The sequence below is a fragment of the Lonchura striata genome, chromosome 1, assembly GCF_046129695.1.
Source record: "Lonchura striata isolate bLonStr1 chromosome 1, bLonStr1.mat, whole genome shotgun sequence".
NCBI classification, from domain to species: domain Eukaryota; kingdom Metazoa; phylum Chordata; class Aves; order Passeriformes; family Estrildidae; genus Lonchura; species Lonchura striata.
Window position 1 is genome coordinate 135,643,019 of NC_134603.1, and position 20,096 is coordinate 135,663,114.

General features: G+C 38.3%; 1 protein-coding gene across 3 annotated transcripts; it reads right to left on the reverse strand.

Annotated features, from left to right (window-relative positions):
• Positions 1-1,243: 1,243 nt before the first annotated feature.
• On the reverse strand, positions 1,244-20,083 carry CROT (carnitine O-octanoyltransferase). 3 transcript variants are annotated; one of them, XM_021551745.2, is made up of 17 exons: positions 20,018-20,083; positions 19,272-19,395; positions 13,350-13,474; positions 12,196-12,377; positions 11,889-12,013; positions 11,282-11,390; positions 9,713-9,806; positions 9,495-9,620; positions 8,958-9,059; positions 8,245-8,328; positions 8,034-8,141; positions 7,656-7,786; positions 6,286-6,409; positions 4,396-4,474; positions 3,511-3,604; positions 3,216-3,335; positions 1,244-2,172 (listed from the first exon to the last, which is right to left on the reverse strand). In XM_021551745.2, the coding sequence occupies exons 2-17, from the start codon at positions 19,384-19,386 to the stop codon at positions 2,052-2,054; spliced, it is 1,839 nt and encodes a 612-aa protein (XP_021407420.2). In that variant the 5' UTR covers positions 19,387-19,395; positions 20,018-20,083; the 3' UTR covers positions 1,244-2,051. The 3 variants fall into 3 exon arrangements, with proteins under 3 accessions (XP_021407420.2, XP_021407421.2, XP_077644351.1); XM_021551746.2 differs by having other exon boundaries at positions 19,272-19,479; positions 20,018-20,051; XM_077788225.1 differs by lacking the exon at positions 20,018-20,083 and adding an exon at positions 19,795-19,966.
• Positions 20,084-20,096: the final 13 nt, after the last annotated feature.

The following is a 20,096-nucleotide window of genomic DNA, read 5'->3' on the forward strand; positions in this document are numbered from 1 at the left end:
CTCACTGACTTGCCAAACTGAAAGGACTGGGTGGAGAGCTCCAGGCACTGAGATCAGCACTGCAGCACAAAGCATCTGTGCTCATGGAGAAGAGCACAGAAATGGGGAGGCTTTAGGGCAGATGCACTGGAGATTAAATGCTTTACACAACAAGGAAATCAATACCACATTAATGAATTCATGCATCCACAGAATGCAACAAGCAGCTCTAACAACTCACAGAATTTAAATTTTTTCTCCCTGAATGCTCTTCTGGCTTCAGTTTCTCTAGGCAAGGCTCAGACTGCGTAGCTGAACAGGAAATTCTGGCTATGCTGGTGCTTGAATGCCATTTTCTCATTAATTAACTTTCTGAAAAAGTTGTCCTTTTTCTGTATTTCTGTCAGGATTTCTATGCTCCCAGAAATCCTCAGAAAGGCATGAGTAGGTGTATGGAAAATATATGCAAATAAATGCAAAATTACACCCTTCATCAGATTTCAGGCTGGTTTGAATGAATGTTCAAAGCAAAATGTCCTTATCACAACTGCAACCAAGTTTACTAACCCAGCTGAGGGGTGAAAGGTTGTAACTATCAGACAGAACTTATTAAAATAAAGAATAAAAATAATCACACATAGCTTGATCCAAAATCCTAATCTATCTCACAGAAATCACAGCATCATAAAGACACAGGCTTCACTGCCCATGAGATTTCAGAAGGTCATTTACCTCTGAGAAAGAGGCTGGGTTATTATAAGCATTGCAGAACAGGGATAGATTCTTTCTCTATGTGAGTTTTGGAAAATCTCAAACTATTAAACACTAAATGGTAGTCAGATGTAATTGAGACAAGATGTACAGGCAACTCAGTAAAGGCAAGGAAAACAAAGGCTGAAATGAGGAGACCACTTTTTGAGGCAACAAGACATAGTGTAATGCACCCTGGCCTGCAGAGAAGTGTCAGGCATTGAAAAAGTAAATCAAAAGGGGAAGTGTTCTTGTTACTGCGGACAAAAAATATGCAACAGAGCTTTCAGAAGGCAAAGAAACTGGTTCCATGTTAGCTGAAAATTGAGTTGTTTCTGTAAAATAAATAATTTGATAAATAAATATATGATCTCTCTGAAACATTAAAAGCTAGACAAAAAACAATGGGTACTTTAGAATCTGTTTCAAATTCATCTGTCACCAAGATCATCTTTCTCTCACAATGTTGCTACACTACATTAAACAGTCCAGCCATAAATTAATTAAGACAAGGTTGATGTTTAGAAAATTTTATTTCTATCACAGGAAAATACAAAGTTGCTCAGAGAAATCAAGTATTAAAATCCTGAGAATTGTATCAAACTGTATTCAGTGCTTACTTTTATTGTGCATTATTAGTGTAAAGCAGCAGATATTCACAGTTCACTAGAGATGAAAACTGAAAAATTCAGAACTCATGCTGCTTTTTGTCTTTATTATTGAGCGATTCTTTTTCAAAATACTTCAAACTGTAGTGTTCTCATACTAAAAATGTAGTGGGAACATCCCCATTCATGGATATAACATTTATTTGGTATTATCCTGATAGCAAAAAATGAAAGGTAATTTATAAAATACCACATATCCTGATAGAGGCATTCTGTTTCATTAACCACTCTGAATAGGAAGCATAATCACATAAAAGGATAGTGTGGTTACTTTTAAGTACACAGATAAGTGCTCAACTAAAAACTATCAGTAGACTACAAACTATTCTACATGTGACTACTAAGGTTATAAATACAGGTCTCCCATCAGTTTTCCACTACAACATCCCATTCCTAAGTATGTTTGCATTGTTGTGGCATATTTTAATATTGCAGAGTTCTACACAGATAAGGTACTACTGCTTGCATTGCTGTTGCAAATGGCTACATTATTCTTAAATGGGTACTGTTACTACAGTAAATCTCTCAAAAATAGATACATGTCACATAGATCATTAAATGTCTTGAATTTAACAGTACTCTTGAGTAGCATTTCATTTTTAAGTACTACAAACAACTCGTGAGATTGCAAAGCCTCTTACATTATTATCAAGCTTACAGCTGAGCTGTAAGTGTTAACTGCAGCACATCATGGAAACACTGGAACAGAGTTTTGCACAGCACTTCTGCATCAGTCTCTGGACAGGATTTCCAAGAAGAACAGCTAGTAACGATCCTACCAATATAGAAAACAGTGGAGTCACTGTGCTTAATTGTCAAAGTCTAGGATAAAGTTACATGAATTGTCCCGAAATGTGGAATTGTTGACATAAATTCTGAAGTAAAAACTGTTACATAAACATACTGTCTCAACACTGAAAGAGGACTCAGATCCTTAGTGCCTTCAGTAAGCAATAATGTTGACAGATCTTGAAATCAGATGTTTTGATTTAAATACCTGTTACTACATATACAGTGACACAACTTTTCTGCTTATATTTGAAAATGCTGTGAATTATATTTCTTCTTTTTCTGCAGTTAGTTTATGGTTTTAGGTACTTCTTTTCTATTTATCTAATAAAAGGTACATCTTGATCTAGATCTATTTATTTAAAGAGATCCATAGATCAAAGTATTAACGGCTTGTATTCTCAAACTGATTTGAATGTGCACACAACTCCTGTCTAGCTTTAGGAGGACGTCATTTGAATTATACCTAAAGTAGCAATTTATCTCTACACATTCTAATCAAAGTGGTTTTGGATTTCATAAAACAGCAGTAATTTTTGTCCATAAGACCAGTTAGGCCAAAGTTGGATTTTTTCAAATCATGTGATTTTTGGAGAAGTGAAGCCAAATGCTTTAGCCACTCAAGATGTGTGTCACGGCCAAGAATGATGGACAGCATGCTCACCTGTCCTCTTATCTGCTCTAGCTCAGCCAAAAAACACTTTTACATGTTACAAAATTATCTCTAAAATGATAGCCTATTTTAAAGTTAACCTATTTTAAAGTCCTTTTGTTGCTCCCTTCTTTCATCTTCCCTACTCTTTATTTCTGCTTAGTGTCAGTATCTTGGTGCTCACTTGCCCTCCACCATTCGTTCTTCCTCCCACATGTGCTTTCCCAGAATGCCAATGCCTCCATTCTTATGTACCTCACTTCTCAATCTCTTCTGATACATTCAGTCGTATTTCTTTGGTATTTTCCTTTCCCCATTCTAGCCTTTTCCTCTGTGACAAATGCAGAGCCATCTTCAAAATGAAATTATATCCTTACCTGTCATCTCTAATTGAATAAAAAAAGCCATAGCCATGTTGTACCATAGGGAGTGCATGTCCACTAAACCTAGTGTAGCCAGTCAGACTAGTTGAAAGGACAAAATTCCCACCTCCTCCACTGTGAAAGAACACAAAACAAAAGCAACACTTTTGAGAGCAATTTAAACCAAAGTGAGTTTTACGAAAGAGTGATTCTGTTGTAGAGATCAAGACATCAGCACACATAAGGCCAGTGTAGCAAAGGCCTTGGTATCAAGGGATACAACTTCCCATGGGACAAGAATATGAATTACCTGGCTGTGAAGGCCTTATCCCCATACAGTTCTGGCACTGGCAGTCCTTGCTCCTGTGCTATGAGCAGGAGACCCAGAAGATGACGATCAAAGCCTGTCAAATAAATGCAAATACTGAATCATTAACAGCAGCATTCCCAGTTTTACTGCTTCTTCTGGTCTGGACAGCTGGCAGCGCAAATAGCAGCTTAACGAGAGAAAAACAACAGCATCATATTGTAGCATCCAAAAACATTTCCCACATATTTGATCTAAGAGGTCTTCAACACTTTCAACTTGCAGCGCTGAGCTCAAAAGCAAATTACTTCACTAACAGAGATGCAGCACAGTTCCTGTGGAAAACAAAACCCAAGAAAACTCCCACTTCAGACTGGGAGGAAGAACTCCTCACAGTGGAAGAGGCCCATGGGCAATTATGTCAACACAGCGAAATGGCTTTCAGGGCCACGACTGCTCTGAATTGTGATAACGGGCTGGAGAGAGTGTATGTTCATCAGGTTCATTTCCCAGCTACTCTTTCTTATTCACAGAATAGCATAGAGCACTAACACAGCTGGGTTAGAATCTCACCCTAATCTCTCCTACATCCTAAAGATACCTTTTTCACTTTTCAGCCAAAAGCATATTTGATTGGAAGGTATTCCAAAGTAATGATTAGCTGGGAAGAAAAACTGAATAAATATTCCAAGTGAACATATTTTTGGAGTACAAGGATGGATGCAAGGAGCAGGTTTTAGTTCTTCTCCTCAAAATTAAAGTATAAAATGTTAAGGGGTAGTTTTTATTCAGGTTGAAAATAAGGAGATAGAGGAAATGTACTAGCATACAAAGGTATTCCCTTTTCACCCACATGAAAAAGACACAAAAATTTTGATCCCAGAGTACCTTTTCCATTTTCACATTCTTTCCTCATTTTATTGTGCTTTGCAAATGCCTTATGCATCAGCTGTAGCCGTTGATAGTTCTGTGAAATAGGGCAAGATTAAAATAAAAATAAAATGAGAGAAAAAGAAAAATCAATCCAAATGAGTAACACATCAGCAATCACAGATCAGCAGGTTTTCCCCTCATAGTTTCTTACAATTTTAGATAGATGAAAATGGAGGAACTTGAAAGGTACATAAGAACCTCTCACAAACCCTTTCTCCCAAACCCAAATTCCCTTTTCAGGAAAATGTGCTTGCTTATTTCCTGTATCTCTGTTCTTTTACTAAGATCACTTTTGAACTGAACAGTATTCTAAACCTCATACTCTTTCCCAAATAATCTAAAACAATGGAAATCCAAAAACCTTCTACTATATAATTTATTCAGAAGGACATTAGCTCCTACTAGGTACATTCCCAAATTCTCTCTGCTGATTGCCAATTCTGACCAACCTTATGGTTTTTCCAAGTTTATATTAAAACTTGTATATTAAAGTCAGGGAGAATACAAATAACATGGTTCTTGTAAAGGACGCCTTAAGAAACAGTCCCAGATGCTCAAGATCTTCACTTCCAAGACCTTAGATCTTGATAGCTCCTTGACTACTTAAGAAGGACTGTTTATCCTTTCATTCATCACACAAGAGGCTGCAGCAGAGAATGTGAAACAAGGACAGAAGCCACTCAATTTGGATAAAAATCAAGCTATCAAGAAGACAAAGGGCAAAAGAAAATTTAAGACAAAAGGATTATTTCAAAGCATCTGAATTTAAGGTATTAAAAATTACATAAATGCAGACTTTTAAGCATGTTAATTTCAATACTATTGAACAAATTTTTTTAAGCTCCAGGAGTTAGTATTAAAAAAAAAAAAATCAACAGAACAATAATAGGGAGATATTTGTAGATGCTATTTAACATTACAAAGAGAAAAATACTACAGTTAGTGTACACAGAAAGTTACACACTAGTACTAGTAGTAGCCACAGAAGCCTGATAATTGGTTAGAAGGTAACTGAGGAGCAGGGAAATAACAGGAATCCATGCTTGGAATAGGCAAGCAGATTTGGAAGATGGCCAGAAAACTGAGTTTTAAAACTGCAGCACATGCCAAAAGAAGCCAGTGAAGACTAGGAAAACGTGCTCTTAAAGGCCAGAATTATTAATCACACATGCTTTCTGACAGCTGTCTTCCTCTATGCTTTTCAGATGCATTATAATATAGATTTTGATTTTGCTAAAGATGTGTTGCCCTTTGTCTCAAAAATCTTCTCCTTGCTTAATTTCTCAGGCTTTGAGAAATGTGCAGTGAGGGCAAGAGAAAGAGCTTTAGCAGAGCCCTTGCTTGGCAAGCAAGGCATGACCCGCTTTGCCGGCCAAGCACCAGAGGGTAGTTGCTGGGAAAAGGTCTCCAGTTCAGCTACTCAGAGGCAAACTCAGGAATATACCCCTGTTACCACTAGGACACAAACACCTTTCAGTCTTGCTCTCAGATGCAACTGTTAGATAAACATTCCCGATTCCACTTAAAAATTAAATAGAACAACTGCACAGCACAATACTTTGGCTCCAACCCAGGAACTTTTTGAGGTGTGAAATAAATCAGTGTGAATGTAATTTGAGACAGTTACGTTCTTGAAACCAAAAGGTAAATAGCACACAAAACCACACATAACAACACATTTCAGTCACAATGACCAGAATCAGAGTTAAAGCAACCCAACATTTAAAATTTGTCTCCCTGGAAAGACAACTCCCATCAATGAGACAACAAAAAAACAAGTCTGAAGTGGTTCAGATGACAGGCTTTCTAAATACACAGTAATTAAAGTAGGATTTCAGTATTTACACTGTCAGAAGGATCCAACATGGACTTGCACCATTCCACAGCTTCCACAGTACACGGTCTTATGGTCTCTGTGCGGCCGTGATAGAAACGCCTGGTCATGGCAGTTTCGTAACAGCAGCCTGGACTATGAACAAACATTAGGGAAGAGTGTCTCATTAACTTAATAAAACTATATGCTATCTCAAGGGCTAAAGAAGTCCTGCAAAAGATCTTGCACGTCAAGCTCAGTTAAAAATACCAAAAACCCATTAATTTTCTATAAGTTATAATTCTGAAAAAGAGCCATAAAGCAACTCTATGTGGTTTGATGGGACAGATGACTGAAAAAAGTACTATATTCATACCTTGAAAATATTGCATTGCTATGGATATTTTCTGCAGACTACAGATCTACTAGCCTCTAGCAAAAAACAGCTGAAATTACACAAGTTTCAATTTCACCATGTACTTCCACCTACACTATCTAAACCCTTATAAATTAAGAGAAACATTTGAAAAAAGCAACATGAGGGAAAGGTCAAAGTCTTCTCTGACAGCCATCCAGCTTTTACATGGAGCAACTCCATGTTAACTACCACTTAATATACGACCTGCATGAAATATACTTGCATGCTTACAACAGACCAAGGCTATTTTAGTCAGATAATTAATGTCCTCATGTTCAGCAAACCAACCTTTGTTGAGCTACACCTCACCAGTGACAAAACATCACACAGCTATGATGAAACACTCCTCCTTCTGAAGCAAGCAAAACTCTGCTGGTCAGTAATGACTTACACAAGCCATAATGAATGCTAGTTAGCAAACAGAAATTTGGGAATGCCGATAACAAGAAGAATGATACCTTTTAATCAATAATACAAAATTAAATGTCACATCCAAAAATGCAGAGGTAGGCACTTGAAGGGTCACTATCTTCATCTCTATTATTCTGCCCAAACCTTCACACCCAATATTGCTAAAGAAAGTAAGACACTGAAGTTTGTGAGGCCTTTTACAGGCTTAGAAGACTTAACATTTTACTGGTGGCTGTCACATGCTACAGACAAAACTCTCTTCTACATTTGAGCAACTATTTGACATTAGAGAATCCCGACCCACTCTGCATTTCATGTTCACCCATGTGTTTCCTTTGTATGGCCCAAGTTCAAGTTTTTACAGATTGTGTTCTACCATCCACTCCATAATATGCATATCTATTGGAACACAATTCTTCTGAAGCGAGTATGGTCTATGGAACTGTTACTGCAAAAACCCCTTAGCTATTCAGTCTTACATCCCCATGGAAAATTTCATACTAACATTGCAAAGCCACTGCACACCTCTACTCAAGAAACTAGTTTTTTATTCTTAATCTGGTATTTTCTTACCGCCCATGGCATTTGTAATAAGCAAGCTGAAGGGCAAGCTGCACAAATGTATCAGGATGAAGTTTCCTCTTTCTAATCAATGCTTTGCCAAAGGATGTGAAGGCGTAAGATACCAGCTGCAAGTCAGATACCTGTCATACCAAAGGAGGAAAAACAACAGAAGTCATGAAATATCACAACTTGGTCCACTGCAGATAAAACACACTCAATATAAACCACGATGTAATAAATTTAACCATGGTGTTAAATTCATCAATTAATCAGGAACATAGTCATTCCTGTTCTCCAGCATGAAAAAAAGACCAACTAAAAACATGTAAATAGAATGAAAAAAAATAGTTAGCAGTAGCAACTAAGAGAACGAAGAGTAAATTTCACCTTCTTGTAATACAATTCTTTAGTACATCTGATTTCATTCATAATTTTTGAATCCACTGTGAATACGAGTTCCTCCGGCCATGGAATATCCCTCACATTATCTGATCCCTGGGAAGATGAAGACAGAAAAAAAGATGCAAAACCATAAAATGTTATCTATAAGAAAAGACATATTAACTAATAAGCTTGAAAGTTTATAAAAGCTAGATACCTTCCATTTTCCCTCATTTTCAATAATCTTCATTTCAGCATAAGATAACATGGTAATTAAAGCCATGGCATCAAAAGGAGAATGCTAGAATCAGATAAGAAAAGATATTACATTTCTTTGCATAACAGCAAGAAAATCAAACTCGTCTGCTTTTTTCCCCTATTCTGCTCTTTTTCCTGTCGATCAACAGCTTTACTGCACAGTGTTGGACTTGTTTTATAGTTCTGCAATAAATACGAAGTATTTTAAGTCCACCCACTGTTTTAACTGCTTTGCAGCTGGACAGGGAGGTACAATGTACTACTGCCATGAAAAGGTAGATTTAAGGAAAAATATTAGCTGTGCTGGCCATGTAATAATGAGTTTAAAATAACACAGTTTAAAAAAACATAGCTATTCAAATGGATACATCAAACAAAGAGTTACTTTAGAGCCTACTTGTGTGTTGTAATGATTTTCCTTTGGAACTCCTCATTAAATACTTTCAGAAATAAGATTATGACTTCAGATCCTGTTGTTAATTCAAGTATGGTGTAATGGCAAACACCATGAGAGAGCAAAGAACATTAGAAAGCAGACTGCTTTTGGAAACTTACTAAACCAGGTGCCAGGTAAACAAGGCTACACTAAAGAGTAATACATTAAGCACTTAATACTCTGAAGGGGAAAATTCAGTAAATAAATACTCAAAAGATGGAAAAAAATTAACTTACATCACAGAATGCACTACAGGTTCCATTGGAAAAGAATATGCTATTGTAGGATTTATCTCCCCAGCGCACAGTCGGATCACCTGTTAGCCCCAGCCTTGTAAGCTAAAGCAGAAGAAACATACTGTGAAGTCTAAAAAACACCAAGAACACTGCCAGTCTTTGTAAGCTAAACCTAGTCTACATTAAGAGGGCAAGACCTCCCTGACAGATGACATTTTCATCCAGTTTAAGATGAAGATGATTATCGGGCCACGTTATTAATTAGAAGTGTGATAAAAAGTTAGTGACTATGCTTTTGATGACCCTGAAATATAGAGGGCTAAAATGTTATGAATGTAGATTTCAGCCATTCCCACTTCCAATGGCCTAACAATTAAAACTATTTAAGTTTTCCTATGGATCAAAAAAGCACATTTTTTACATATTTATCTGCTTCATTTTTACTGTTCTAAAAGAGCAAGAGGTGCTACTTCTGTATATATGCAGGAGAAATTTTTACGTAAAGATGATCAGATATGAATCAAAATTCTTAACTACCTCAGAGTAGTCCTCAGGAGTTGCATGAGGGCTACAATCATCAAGGCCAACCACAAATAAACTTCTCTGAATTTTTTCCAGAAGAGTTAAGTTCTTTGGATCAAGATGAATCAAATATTCCCGTAACTAGAAGGCATAAAAGACAAAGGTAACTGAAATAATGTTTTTCCAGTTATCACAATGCTTTTCCCAGGAACCAGCTGCTGAAGTATTTCTACCTCTGCCCATTTGGTCCTTTCATTGCTTGTTAGGGCTGCCAGTCCTGGTCCATCTGGTTCACTGTAGCATCTCTTCTGTATATATGTAAGTTGCCTTTAAGAAGATTTCAAAAACTGAAGTTAACAACAGATGGAGAGAAGGTAAATGACACCTTGCGTCTCTCTCTCCCATTTCTGCAAAGCTGGAATTTTGGTTCAACATTCACAAGGTAGTGTGAATTTTCAGGAAGCATGAATCAGCTTCCCTAGATTCTAAGGACAATTGAAGACCTGCTCAGGTTTCAGTCATTCAGCACCTACAAGCCCAGTACAACTACACAGAAAAAATTGCAGTGCTAAAACATTGTTACATGCTTAATTTAAAACTAGATTTAAGACTTCAACAGTGCAGGTTGACACTTTTCAGAGCAGCAGACATCTGCCATACTGCAGCTTTACAGCTTCTACAGCAGTTAATCACATACAGTGCAAACCTTCCCCTCAAGATAAACTTTGAAGCAGATCACTTACTACAGTACACCCTGAATGTAGATTCTGAACTATACAACAGCAATTTTCTTCCTAACTCTTCCTTTAGAAAAATAATTAACAGAGGGGTAAGTTTTAGTTTGCAAATTCAGTTCTCCATATTAAAGGAACTCCATAAATTACAGGCACCTAATCTGGTTTGTTCTTTGTTCTGGCAGTCTTTCCTATTCAATACAACTATTGATCATTACTTATATAGTATCAAAAATATGAGACACCCATGATGACCTTAAAAAAATAAAGCCAAACAAAAAAAAAGCACCACCAAACCAAATCCAACCTGCCATTCCCCCAGACAATAGATTTAGAGGGTTTTGTCTGTATTCCAAGTGTTCATTTATTTCTTACTTACTTACCTTGACTTAACAGGTACAACAACAAAAATTAGAAATGCATGTTAAAATATTAGCTATTAAACTACCAGACTATTTTTAAAAAGTGATTTTTAGCTCCTCTAATTAGGTTTGTCTTGCCTGAGGAATTTGGCCATCCAGTTTTTGCCTATTTTACTTACAAGCCTTCTGTTGTACACTATAATGCAGTTGTCAAAGGGCTGCTTAAGTTATTCCCTGGCAAAATTAACAACCCTTTTTTAGTAAGGAGATGCATATAGATACCAAATCAGTCACAAGAGACTTATGCTGAAACTACATCTGTATGTAACTGGAGAGTTCAACACTTGAGAGTGCTTCAGCTTTGATAATGATTAAGTAGCAATGCGGATTGTATCTGGAAGGAATTATGATAGCTGTAATCCTACTAATTCCATGGAAAGAAACCACAAAAAATGGTATTTCCTACTGAAGTATCTTCTTTTGGCCTTTTTGTATGATGCTCTACAGATGTATTACAATAGAACACGGAAAGAAATTGCCGCCAACTGAACAAGGATTTACTCAAATCTGAACCTTTCAGCTAAAGGAGAAGCTGTAGCTTCTCTCACACCTAATTCTTTAACGTCAAGGGAATAGAAAAAAAAAAAGGCCACTTTTGTATGTAGCTTAAATAAGACAGCTCATTTAAAATAAGCATTTTGAAAACCTGAAAATCTCTGGAGGAGTCAGCATGCTGCCTTCATGCATAGCATCAAATGCAAATACTCGACCTCGACATAGGACTATCAAGTGAGATGGACATTCACCTTCAGCCTCTGAAATGAAAAACAGGAATAAATGAAAATCCAACCTTGAGGATAAAGTGACAGATACAAAAAAACTCAGCAAGTCCTACATTTTATGTTCAATTCTGCAAATTTGAAGACATTTTAAAAGCCAACAGAAGTCACACATAACTTTCACTGTTAGAAATTGCTTCAAGTCACTGTCATTATTTAGCAGCAAATTTCATTTATTTGTGTGTCTTGTCTTTCATCAATTCTTAGTGCTGGCATGTCTATTACAGGCATCAGGCTGGTTATACACAATTTGAAGCAGAGCTTTGTTTTACTATAATTTGATAAGGACTAAATATTGGACCAAAAAGGGCATTTGCAGATGAGACACCTTCTTTGCTTCATTATATGAACTCTACAACCAGTAGCTGATTTAGTGCTCAAGATAGCAAGAATTTTATGGTTAAACTGACCACTCCTTTAGCATATTAATAAAAATCATTTGGTTATATTAATCCCCAATTTTAATTTGTTTACCTGTTTTAAAATAACTGCCGAGAGAGTCTCTGGTAAGTCCAGGAATTTTGCAAGTGCAGAAGAGCATTCTAAATTGGCTCATGTCCAGAACAGTATTCCCAGATCTCTCTATGGCAACCTTCTCTCTGTAGTAGCAAACATAGCAACATTAAGCAAGAGAAATTAAAATTATAGAATTAAATCAAGGTAAGACAAACCTGGCTATTACAGCAAAGAATGCATGCCAATGGACATGAACACACATATGCAATTAAGGATACACAGACCATCAATATTTAGGATCAGTAATTTTTTTTAAAAGTCTTACGCTCGTAGTAGATCCCAGTATTTCAGGGTGTGCCATATATTTACACATGCTCTGTCTATCTGAGTGCCCTCTTTCGGTGGCCAGCAGTGCTCAATATAGGGACCAGGGCCTCCCATATTACAGTGTATTTGTGTTGAGATGCGAAGATCAAGATAAGCCACATTCAGCCACCAGTCCTCCAGCTGAAATGAAAAATGTTAAACATCAGAACTTACTGGTATTCATTAATTCTTTAACAATTATGTTCAACTTCCTGCTTTTTACTTTTTTACTTTAATACTCTGAATAGTAGGTCCTATATAACACAAGGCAGGACAGTGGATCAAAACTAACTGATGAAGATAATGACACATTTAGCTCTTCTGCTTTCAAGCTTGAAATAAAATTCAATGCTGCTTAAGAATATTAAACTGCAAATTATGGTATTTCTTCTCTGATTCTGATCATCTTAAACTCTTGCAGATGTCAGTTGTGGCTGCTGTGAATATCACAGACTACTCCACGAAGAATAGAAGGAAACTAGACTTGTGCTGAGAGGGTATGTGAGAGAGACCATTTGTAATGCACATTTTTTGCCACCATCTGAAAATCCCCACTCTGGAGTGTTTAGGATCTGTTAGGATTTAGAAAGCCTTCATGAATTACACTTGGTAATGACCTTGCTTGTATCTCTTTTGCTGTTAAAAGACAACTTTAAAAGACTAGCACATAGTTTCCTTCTATGAAGAAAAAAAAGAAATAAAACTCTGAATTCCAGGGTTGGTTTTGTTGGTTTTTTTGTTTGGGTTTTTTTTTTTTTTTTGGGGGGGGGTTGTTTGGGTTTTTTTTTTTGTTTTTTTTTCCCTCAGGGTGGAGGGAGAAGGGACAAATGTCACAGAAGGAGAGACTGACAGATAAAGCATTCAAAAGCTGGTAAGTAACTTTAAATTTTAGTCAGTGAGGTCTCTTAGCCACTCAGCTTTGTAAAAAACAAATGACATATATGTAAGTGAATTAGTTCATATCCACAGGTCAAGTGGCAGATATAAAGAAGATTTGAAAATTTAAAAAAGCTAAATGATTCTTTGAGTTACATCCTGAGTAACCAACTTTCCACAAGCTGAATTAAGATTTTTTACACTGAATTATGATTTCTTACTTATCTAAATACGCACCCAATTCCTTCTCATCCTGGCTCTTTCCAGTAATTTCTGATGCAACTCTTTTCCAACGCCATTTTCAAAATTTTTAACTATATCCTTGGTTCTTTGATATTCTTCTTGATTAAGAAATGGCTTCACTGTAAAAAGAAAATGTTTTTATTTTAAAGACAACTGTATAGTAAGATTTATTCCAAGACTCAGGTATTCACAGGCAAGGGAGTGAATGATAATTAATTTTTCTAGAACAAGTATTTGAAGGGAAAACACCTTTTAAATACCTCTCAAAAGTCTGTAAATAAATATGTTCTAATAAAACATAAATACATACTTTTCAATAAATACAAATTATAGCAGACTAATGTAATTGCTGAAAACCTGAAATATCTATCAGATAACTAAATCAAATATTCTTTGTTCTTCCAAATAATTAAATTTACCAGAAAGCTGTTTCTAAATTAACACAATGAGCACACATGTCTGCCACTGTACTGCACCAACTACAAGCTATTTGCCTGTATTTTCAAGTCCATTCATGGTCTACAAGCAACTTGCCCATCAATTCTCATTCACTATCCCTGTGTTATACCCACCTTTGATTGATAGCAAATGCAATTACTGGTAGATAGTTTTTCTGTTTTTAAATCCTTTTGGATTTCTCTCAGATCATCTGCGTTATAGGCCAAAGTCCTCCACAAACATCTGCAAAGCTAGTCTATCTAAACACACCTTAAAGACTTTTTACCATGAAATCTACAGTCAGTAATGGGCACTGCTGACATAATTTTCCATACAGGCACATCTCATTTTTTTCCTATACTCACCTGTATAATGTATTTTCTGTTATATTTATACTTAGATTGTGAAGTCAGTGGGAAACAGAATAGAGAGCTGTGTGCGAGGTGTGTTTCTGATGATTCAACGCCTACACAATGAGGCCCAAGTAATTTTTGAGGCTGCTGGACACTATCATTAGTTAATTTCTTGTTTGCCTTGCTACTGGTAACCCTGTAATCAACTTATAGCTGCTAAGAAACAAAGAATACACAATTATGAAAATTTAAACAAATACCTGCATCATCTCTCATCTGAGTGAGTTTCAGCAGGGCAAGGTATCAAATACATTGTTAACCTAAGTATTAAATCTTAACTCTGTCTTGCTGCAATCACACCTGCTTGCCTGCAACCACTATTTTTCTCTTCTTCATAAATCTAGGGATCATATTGTCCAACACTTCATCTCTGTAGGGTCAGTTGCAGCAAGTTGCTTAGGACTGTGCTGGGTTTTAAGTAAGGATGAAGACTCTACAGTCACCTTGGTAGCAGCCTGTTCACTGCTTGACCACTGTTGCAGTAAGAGGAGTTTCCTTATGTTTAAAAGGAATTTCTTGTATTTCAGTTTGTGCCCATCACCTCTTATGGTGTCACTGGATACTGCTACTATGATGTCTGGCTCCATCTTATTTACTCCTCCACGAGTAATCACACATATTGCAAAGACCTGAAAAATTCCTAGTTTTCTCTGTCTCTTCCCATATGTCAGATAATCCAAGACCTTAATCACTGTCACAGCCCCTCTCTGGGCTCACTTCTGTATGTCCCTATCTTGCACAGGGAGCCCAGAAACAGACACAGAACTGCAGATGTGTCCTCCCAGCACTGAACCAAACAAAGGATCACTCCTCTGCACCTGATGGCAATGTTCCTTCTATAGGGAGCCCTGGACACCACTGATGTGCCTTGCTGCAAGGCCACATGCTGGTTCATGCTCAACTTCATGTCTACCAGACCCCAGGGGCTCTTCTGCATCCAGACACTAGGCCCCAGCTTGTGCTGCTGTGGCAAGTTATCTTCTCCTGGGTGAATGACTTGGCATTTCCCTGTGTTTCTTGAGCTTCAAAAGGCTCCTGTTAGCCTGTTCTTCCAGCCTATCAAGTTCCCTCTGATGGCATAACAACCATCTGATGTATTAGCTACTCCTTCCAGCTTTGGAAGCTCCCAAACTCAGAGTCTGTCCCATCATGCATGTCCCTTCATCACCACTGACCATATAAAAAATTACTGGACCCCCATGTACACCACCAGAGACCGGCCTACAAATGGCACATGTGTTGCTGATCAGACCTTTGAGACTAGCAGATGATAGAGTTTCCAGCCCATCTGACTGTCTTCTACTTAGTGAACTTTATTATCATAGGTAAACTTTATTAGTTCACCTATGAAGATTTTTTTAAAAGCTTTTGATATGCCAGAAGCCTTACTGAAGTTGATATAAACAATATTCACTCTTCTTCCTTCATCCAGAAAGACAGTCACCTCATCATAAAAGGCTACCATGTTGGTCAAGCAAAATTTCCTCTTCAGAAACCTATGCTGCCTATTCCAAATCACCTTCTTATCCTTCATGTGCTCAGAAATGGTTTTCATTATTATTTGCCAGGGATTCCCAGGAATTAAAGCAAGATTGATCAGTCTTGTCCTTCCTGAAGACAACAGTAACATCTGCTCAAGGAACCTTCACCAGTAATCATGATCTGTCAAATATTAGCAGAAGTGGCCTCCCAAAGACAAAGACCAGCTCCCTCAGCACTCATGGGCACATCTCAACAGGACCCACATAATTTTTTATGTCCAATCTGTTCAGTGCTGATCCTCTTCTATCAAGGGTAATTCATCGTCACCCCTCTTCAAAATAATTTCATTTTAATCCTAATTATACAAGGCATTTCAGTATTTTCCACTACTTGTCCTAAAGTGAAAGATAAGGATCCATTTTCAGATACATCCTTGTCTCCTTGTATGGTATGGTATTCCACGACAATAATGCAAATATTAGTGACATTTTTTCTATTCCACAGGATAAACATGGAAAGTGAGGGCCAAATATTACCTACAAATGTGGTTTTAAACACATTCTGACAACCTTAGGCAGCAAGATAGAACATCTACTTTCAAGTATTACCATACAATGCTCGTGTTTAAATTGCATTGGGACCTCCAAAAATTCCACTACAACACCATCACAACTGGAAAGGTACCAACATTCCCCTTACACCTCCACCACAGGTGATCAGCTGTGGATATTCACATAGTGCCTACACATCTAGACCTCATCTAGATGCAGCTTGAATTGCACACCATCAGCTGTGAACACAAATGAAAAAATAAATAACAGCAACAGTGCCATTCAGCTTTACCCTTTTTCAGATTACAGTTTTCATCCTGAAGTTGAAAGCCTTCCCTGACTGAGTGTAGTCCAATACTCAGGTTTCCCAGAAAATGACCTTATTATCAAACACTACTGAAAAAGAGGATGCTTACCCTCAGTTATTCAGGTACAAAGTCATTACAGAGCAATATTCAAACAGAAAATGAAACTCAAGCAAAATTATTTGGTTCTGGTCTCAATTAATAGCATCATTTAGGCTGGAAAAGATCTGTCATTAATTTAGTTGAACCATTAAAGGGGTGACTAAGATTGCAAGGGGACTGGAATGCCCAACAGAGATGATGCTGAGAACTGTTTGTTGAGCTTATGAAGAGAATGCAAAGAAAGACCTGGCTGCCCTCTACAACTGAATGGGAAGTTCTAGTGAAGCACAGTTCCTCTCAGAGATGGAAAGAATTAGGATAAGAGAAAATAGAATAAAGGTGGAATACAGAAAATTTCTCACATGGAAAGTGTGAAATTTTTGGGGTCTTTTGGTCATTGCTGTTTTGTTGTTGTTGTTGTTGTTGTTGTTTTTCTTTCCCTCCCAAAATCGTGAGAGTGATCAGACACCAGAACAGTTACAATGAAATAGTCTCCACCCTTGTAAGTAAACAAAACCTGGGTAAGCAGGGCCTGAGCAACATGCTGTAGTTGGACCAGCTTTGAGCAGAAATTTGGTCTAGATGAACTCTTCCCGATCTACATGATTCTATGACTACAGGGTCTCTTTCCATTTAAAAACTATTTAAGCACATGTAGAAGCAGCACCGTTAAAGAGCAGAACTTGGCCTCTTTCTCACCAGAGTTCAGTGAAACTTCTCTTGCATTTCTTCAGCCCACAGATCTTGTCTTTCTCATTCAGAGATCAGCTCTGCCCATGAACAAGAAGTATCCCATAAATGACACCTTCAGTTGCATAGTTAAGGAACCCTCTGGGAAGCTGGAAGCTTGAGTTTTCATACTTTCATGTTGAGTCTATTTTTCTGAATCTCAGGCTCTGGGCTGGAAGGCTAAGTAACATGGCTATGGCCACTTTTGTGCTCAAGGCTTACTTTAAAAACAGGGTTACTCCTTAAAAGGAGTAACCTTAAATAAAGCATACTCTGACACATACTTTGTCCAGCTTTTCTAGTTAGATTCTGGCTCTAAACAGACAACTGCTTTACCAGCAGGCACCCTGACTAATGTCAACTGCCTGGAGTCCTCCTCCAAACAATCAAAGAAGGTTTCCCAGAACTAATTTAAAGCCTCTATGAAGAATCATTTGGAAGGTCTCAATTGTTCTTCTGAAGCATCTCCTTTCCTTCACTCACATTTATAGACTAAAATGACAAGCTTAAGCAATGAAATTCACAGAGCTAAGTCTAGAACTGTGCCCTGCACCTTTTGGCTTTAATATATTTGTACAAGGGAAGACTGGCAAATGCTGGGTTAACTTTTCTCCACCACCAGTGAGACTAAAGAAGAGCAACAGCGATTAAAATGATAGAAAAATGGAACAGCAACTAACTTCAGCATGACAAAAGAAAGGGACATGTTATTTATGAAAACAGATCAGAATCAGAACACAAGAACAAACAAATTCACTGTCAGATTTTCTCACTCCATGACAGTTATTTATTAACCTGGAGAGACACATGGGTTTACAAAACTAAACAGCAATTTTGTTATTGCAGGTTCTACTCTTGCAGCACAAGTTTAGTTAATCTGCATTACAGCAAAAAGACTGCATTATTTCAGACACCCATACACACACAACACTTTTGCTCAAAACCCACTACTTCAACATTCTGCATCAAAAAACAATTGTGTAAAGAACACCAAAGCAAGCTATTTCCAGTACTCATAATAAATTTGAACTGAAGAGTAAACTTCAGGAATTCTATTTTGGGAAAGGGAAAATTTGGTGTAGTATGCTTCTGCCAAGGAGAGAACTCCAAGTCTTACTTTGTTAGCATTTGTGTAAAACCTGTAAGATGGTAAGATACAAGTAGATGTTCTAGAAAAAACTCCATGTCTCAGAGTTCTGAAAATTATTGAAGAAATAGAGAAAGGTAGTCTCAAGATACTTCATATTGCATTTTTGCTGTTCCAAATACATATTAAAGAACTAACCAGTCATTTTTTCTTTATAAACAAAACTAGCTACACCTGCACTGATGTTATTTTCCAAACTTTTCTGCGATGTTCTTTAGATTAGTCAACATGCAGAAAGTATCCAAGCTAAATTATGTAAAAAATGCTCACCACTGCTTTTGCCTACTACTGTACAGTTAGTAAGTGTTCTTTCTCACAAATATTAAGTATTAAAAGTTTTAAATAACTTATTTTTTTAAAAAAGATTCTGGGCAAACACAGTTATAAACACGCAGTTAGGCAAACCAATAATTTTAAGTGAAGTATCTTTCACCAGACCACCTTTTTTTTGGAGAAGAAAAAAAAAGTGAAAAAAAAAAAATCCACTCTCAAACCAAAAAGTTACTCAAGTACCAAATTCCCTTGAAGAAAGGTAATTAGAGATAAATAAGAAACTTTTACTCAAGTTTCTCTGAGCACTTAATTTGCAGTTTTGAGCCAGGAAGAGACCCTTTGGCACTCTAAGCTTGTCTGTATTCCACGCCCCAATTACAGTACAAGCTGTCTCTACAATCACTTAGCAAACATCTTCAGATTAGCCTGGTTACAACAGCACATGACACGCTACCATTACAACATTAAGTCATTACCTGCATCAAGATATTTACTCAAAGATTCATCAAGAGGAGGTACTGGCAGGGAAGGCAGAGAATCCTGGTACTGAAACGTGCGCTCCTCTGAGGATTCAAGCAGTTGCTTTTCCATGTTGCAGATCTGCAGCACAACCAAACAGAATGTTCACGAAGCCCACGGCCGATGACGAATCTCCCACACTGTTCTCTCCCTCGCTCCGGCCTCCTGCCATTTACACGGTAGAAGGCATCAGGAAGCGTTCCCCGACAAAGCACGGAGCGAGGGTTCCTTGCTGGCTTGCAGCCGCGAGAGGCACACACACAGCAGGGGGAAACGATGCTGTTGGTGCTTTTCCCCGGCATGTCGCGATTAACCAGCTCGAAGGCTGTCGCTTTCCCTCCCAAGAGCAGCCAGCCAGCCCTGGAACACCCGCCCGAGACTAGAGGATATCTGGGGAAGGGGGAAGCAGCCCCAGCCCGGCTGGCGGCCCTCCGCAGACCCTCCCCAAGGGCCCCGCCCGAGCCCCGGCCGTGCCCCGACCCCAGCGCTCGCCGAGCCGAGCCGAGCCGAGCCGGGCCGGGCGAGGTCCGCGACAGCACAGCAGAATTTGCAGCGGCTCGGGGCCCGCATCGAGGAAAGGCCGGGAGAGCCCCCGGCGGATGGGCCTGGGTGCAAGGAGGCAGCCGAGCCGAGCCCACCCCTCTGCCCCGCGCACTCCCGGGGAGCGAGGCGGCGGGGACCACCGGCCCCAGCCGCTGCCCACCTCCCGGCCGCCGCCTTCCTCCCGTCCCACTTCCCAGCGGCTCCGGAAGCCGCGCGGGGCGGGGCGGCCGCGGGGCGGG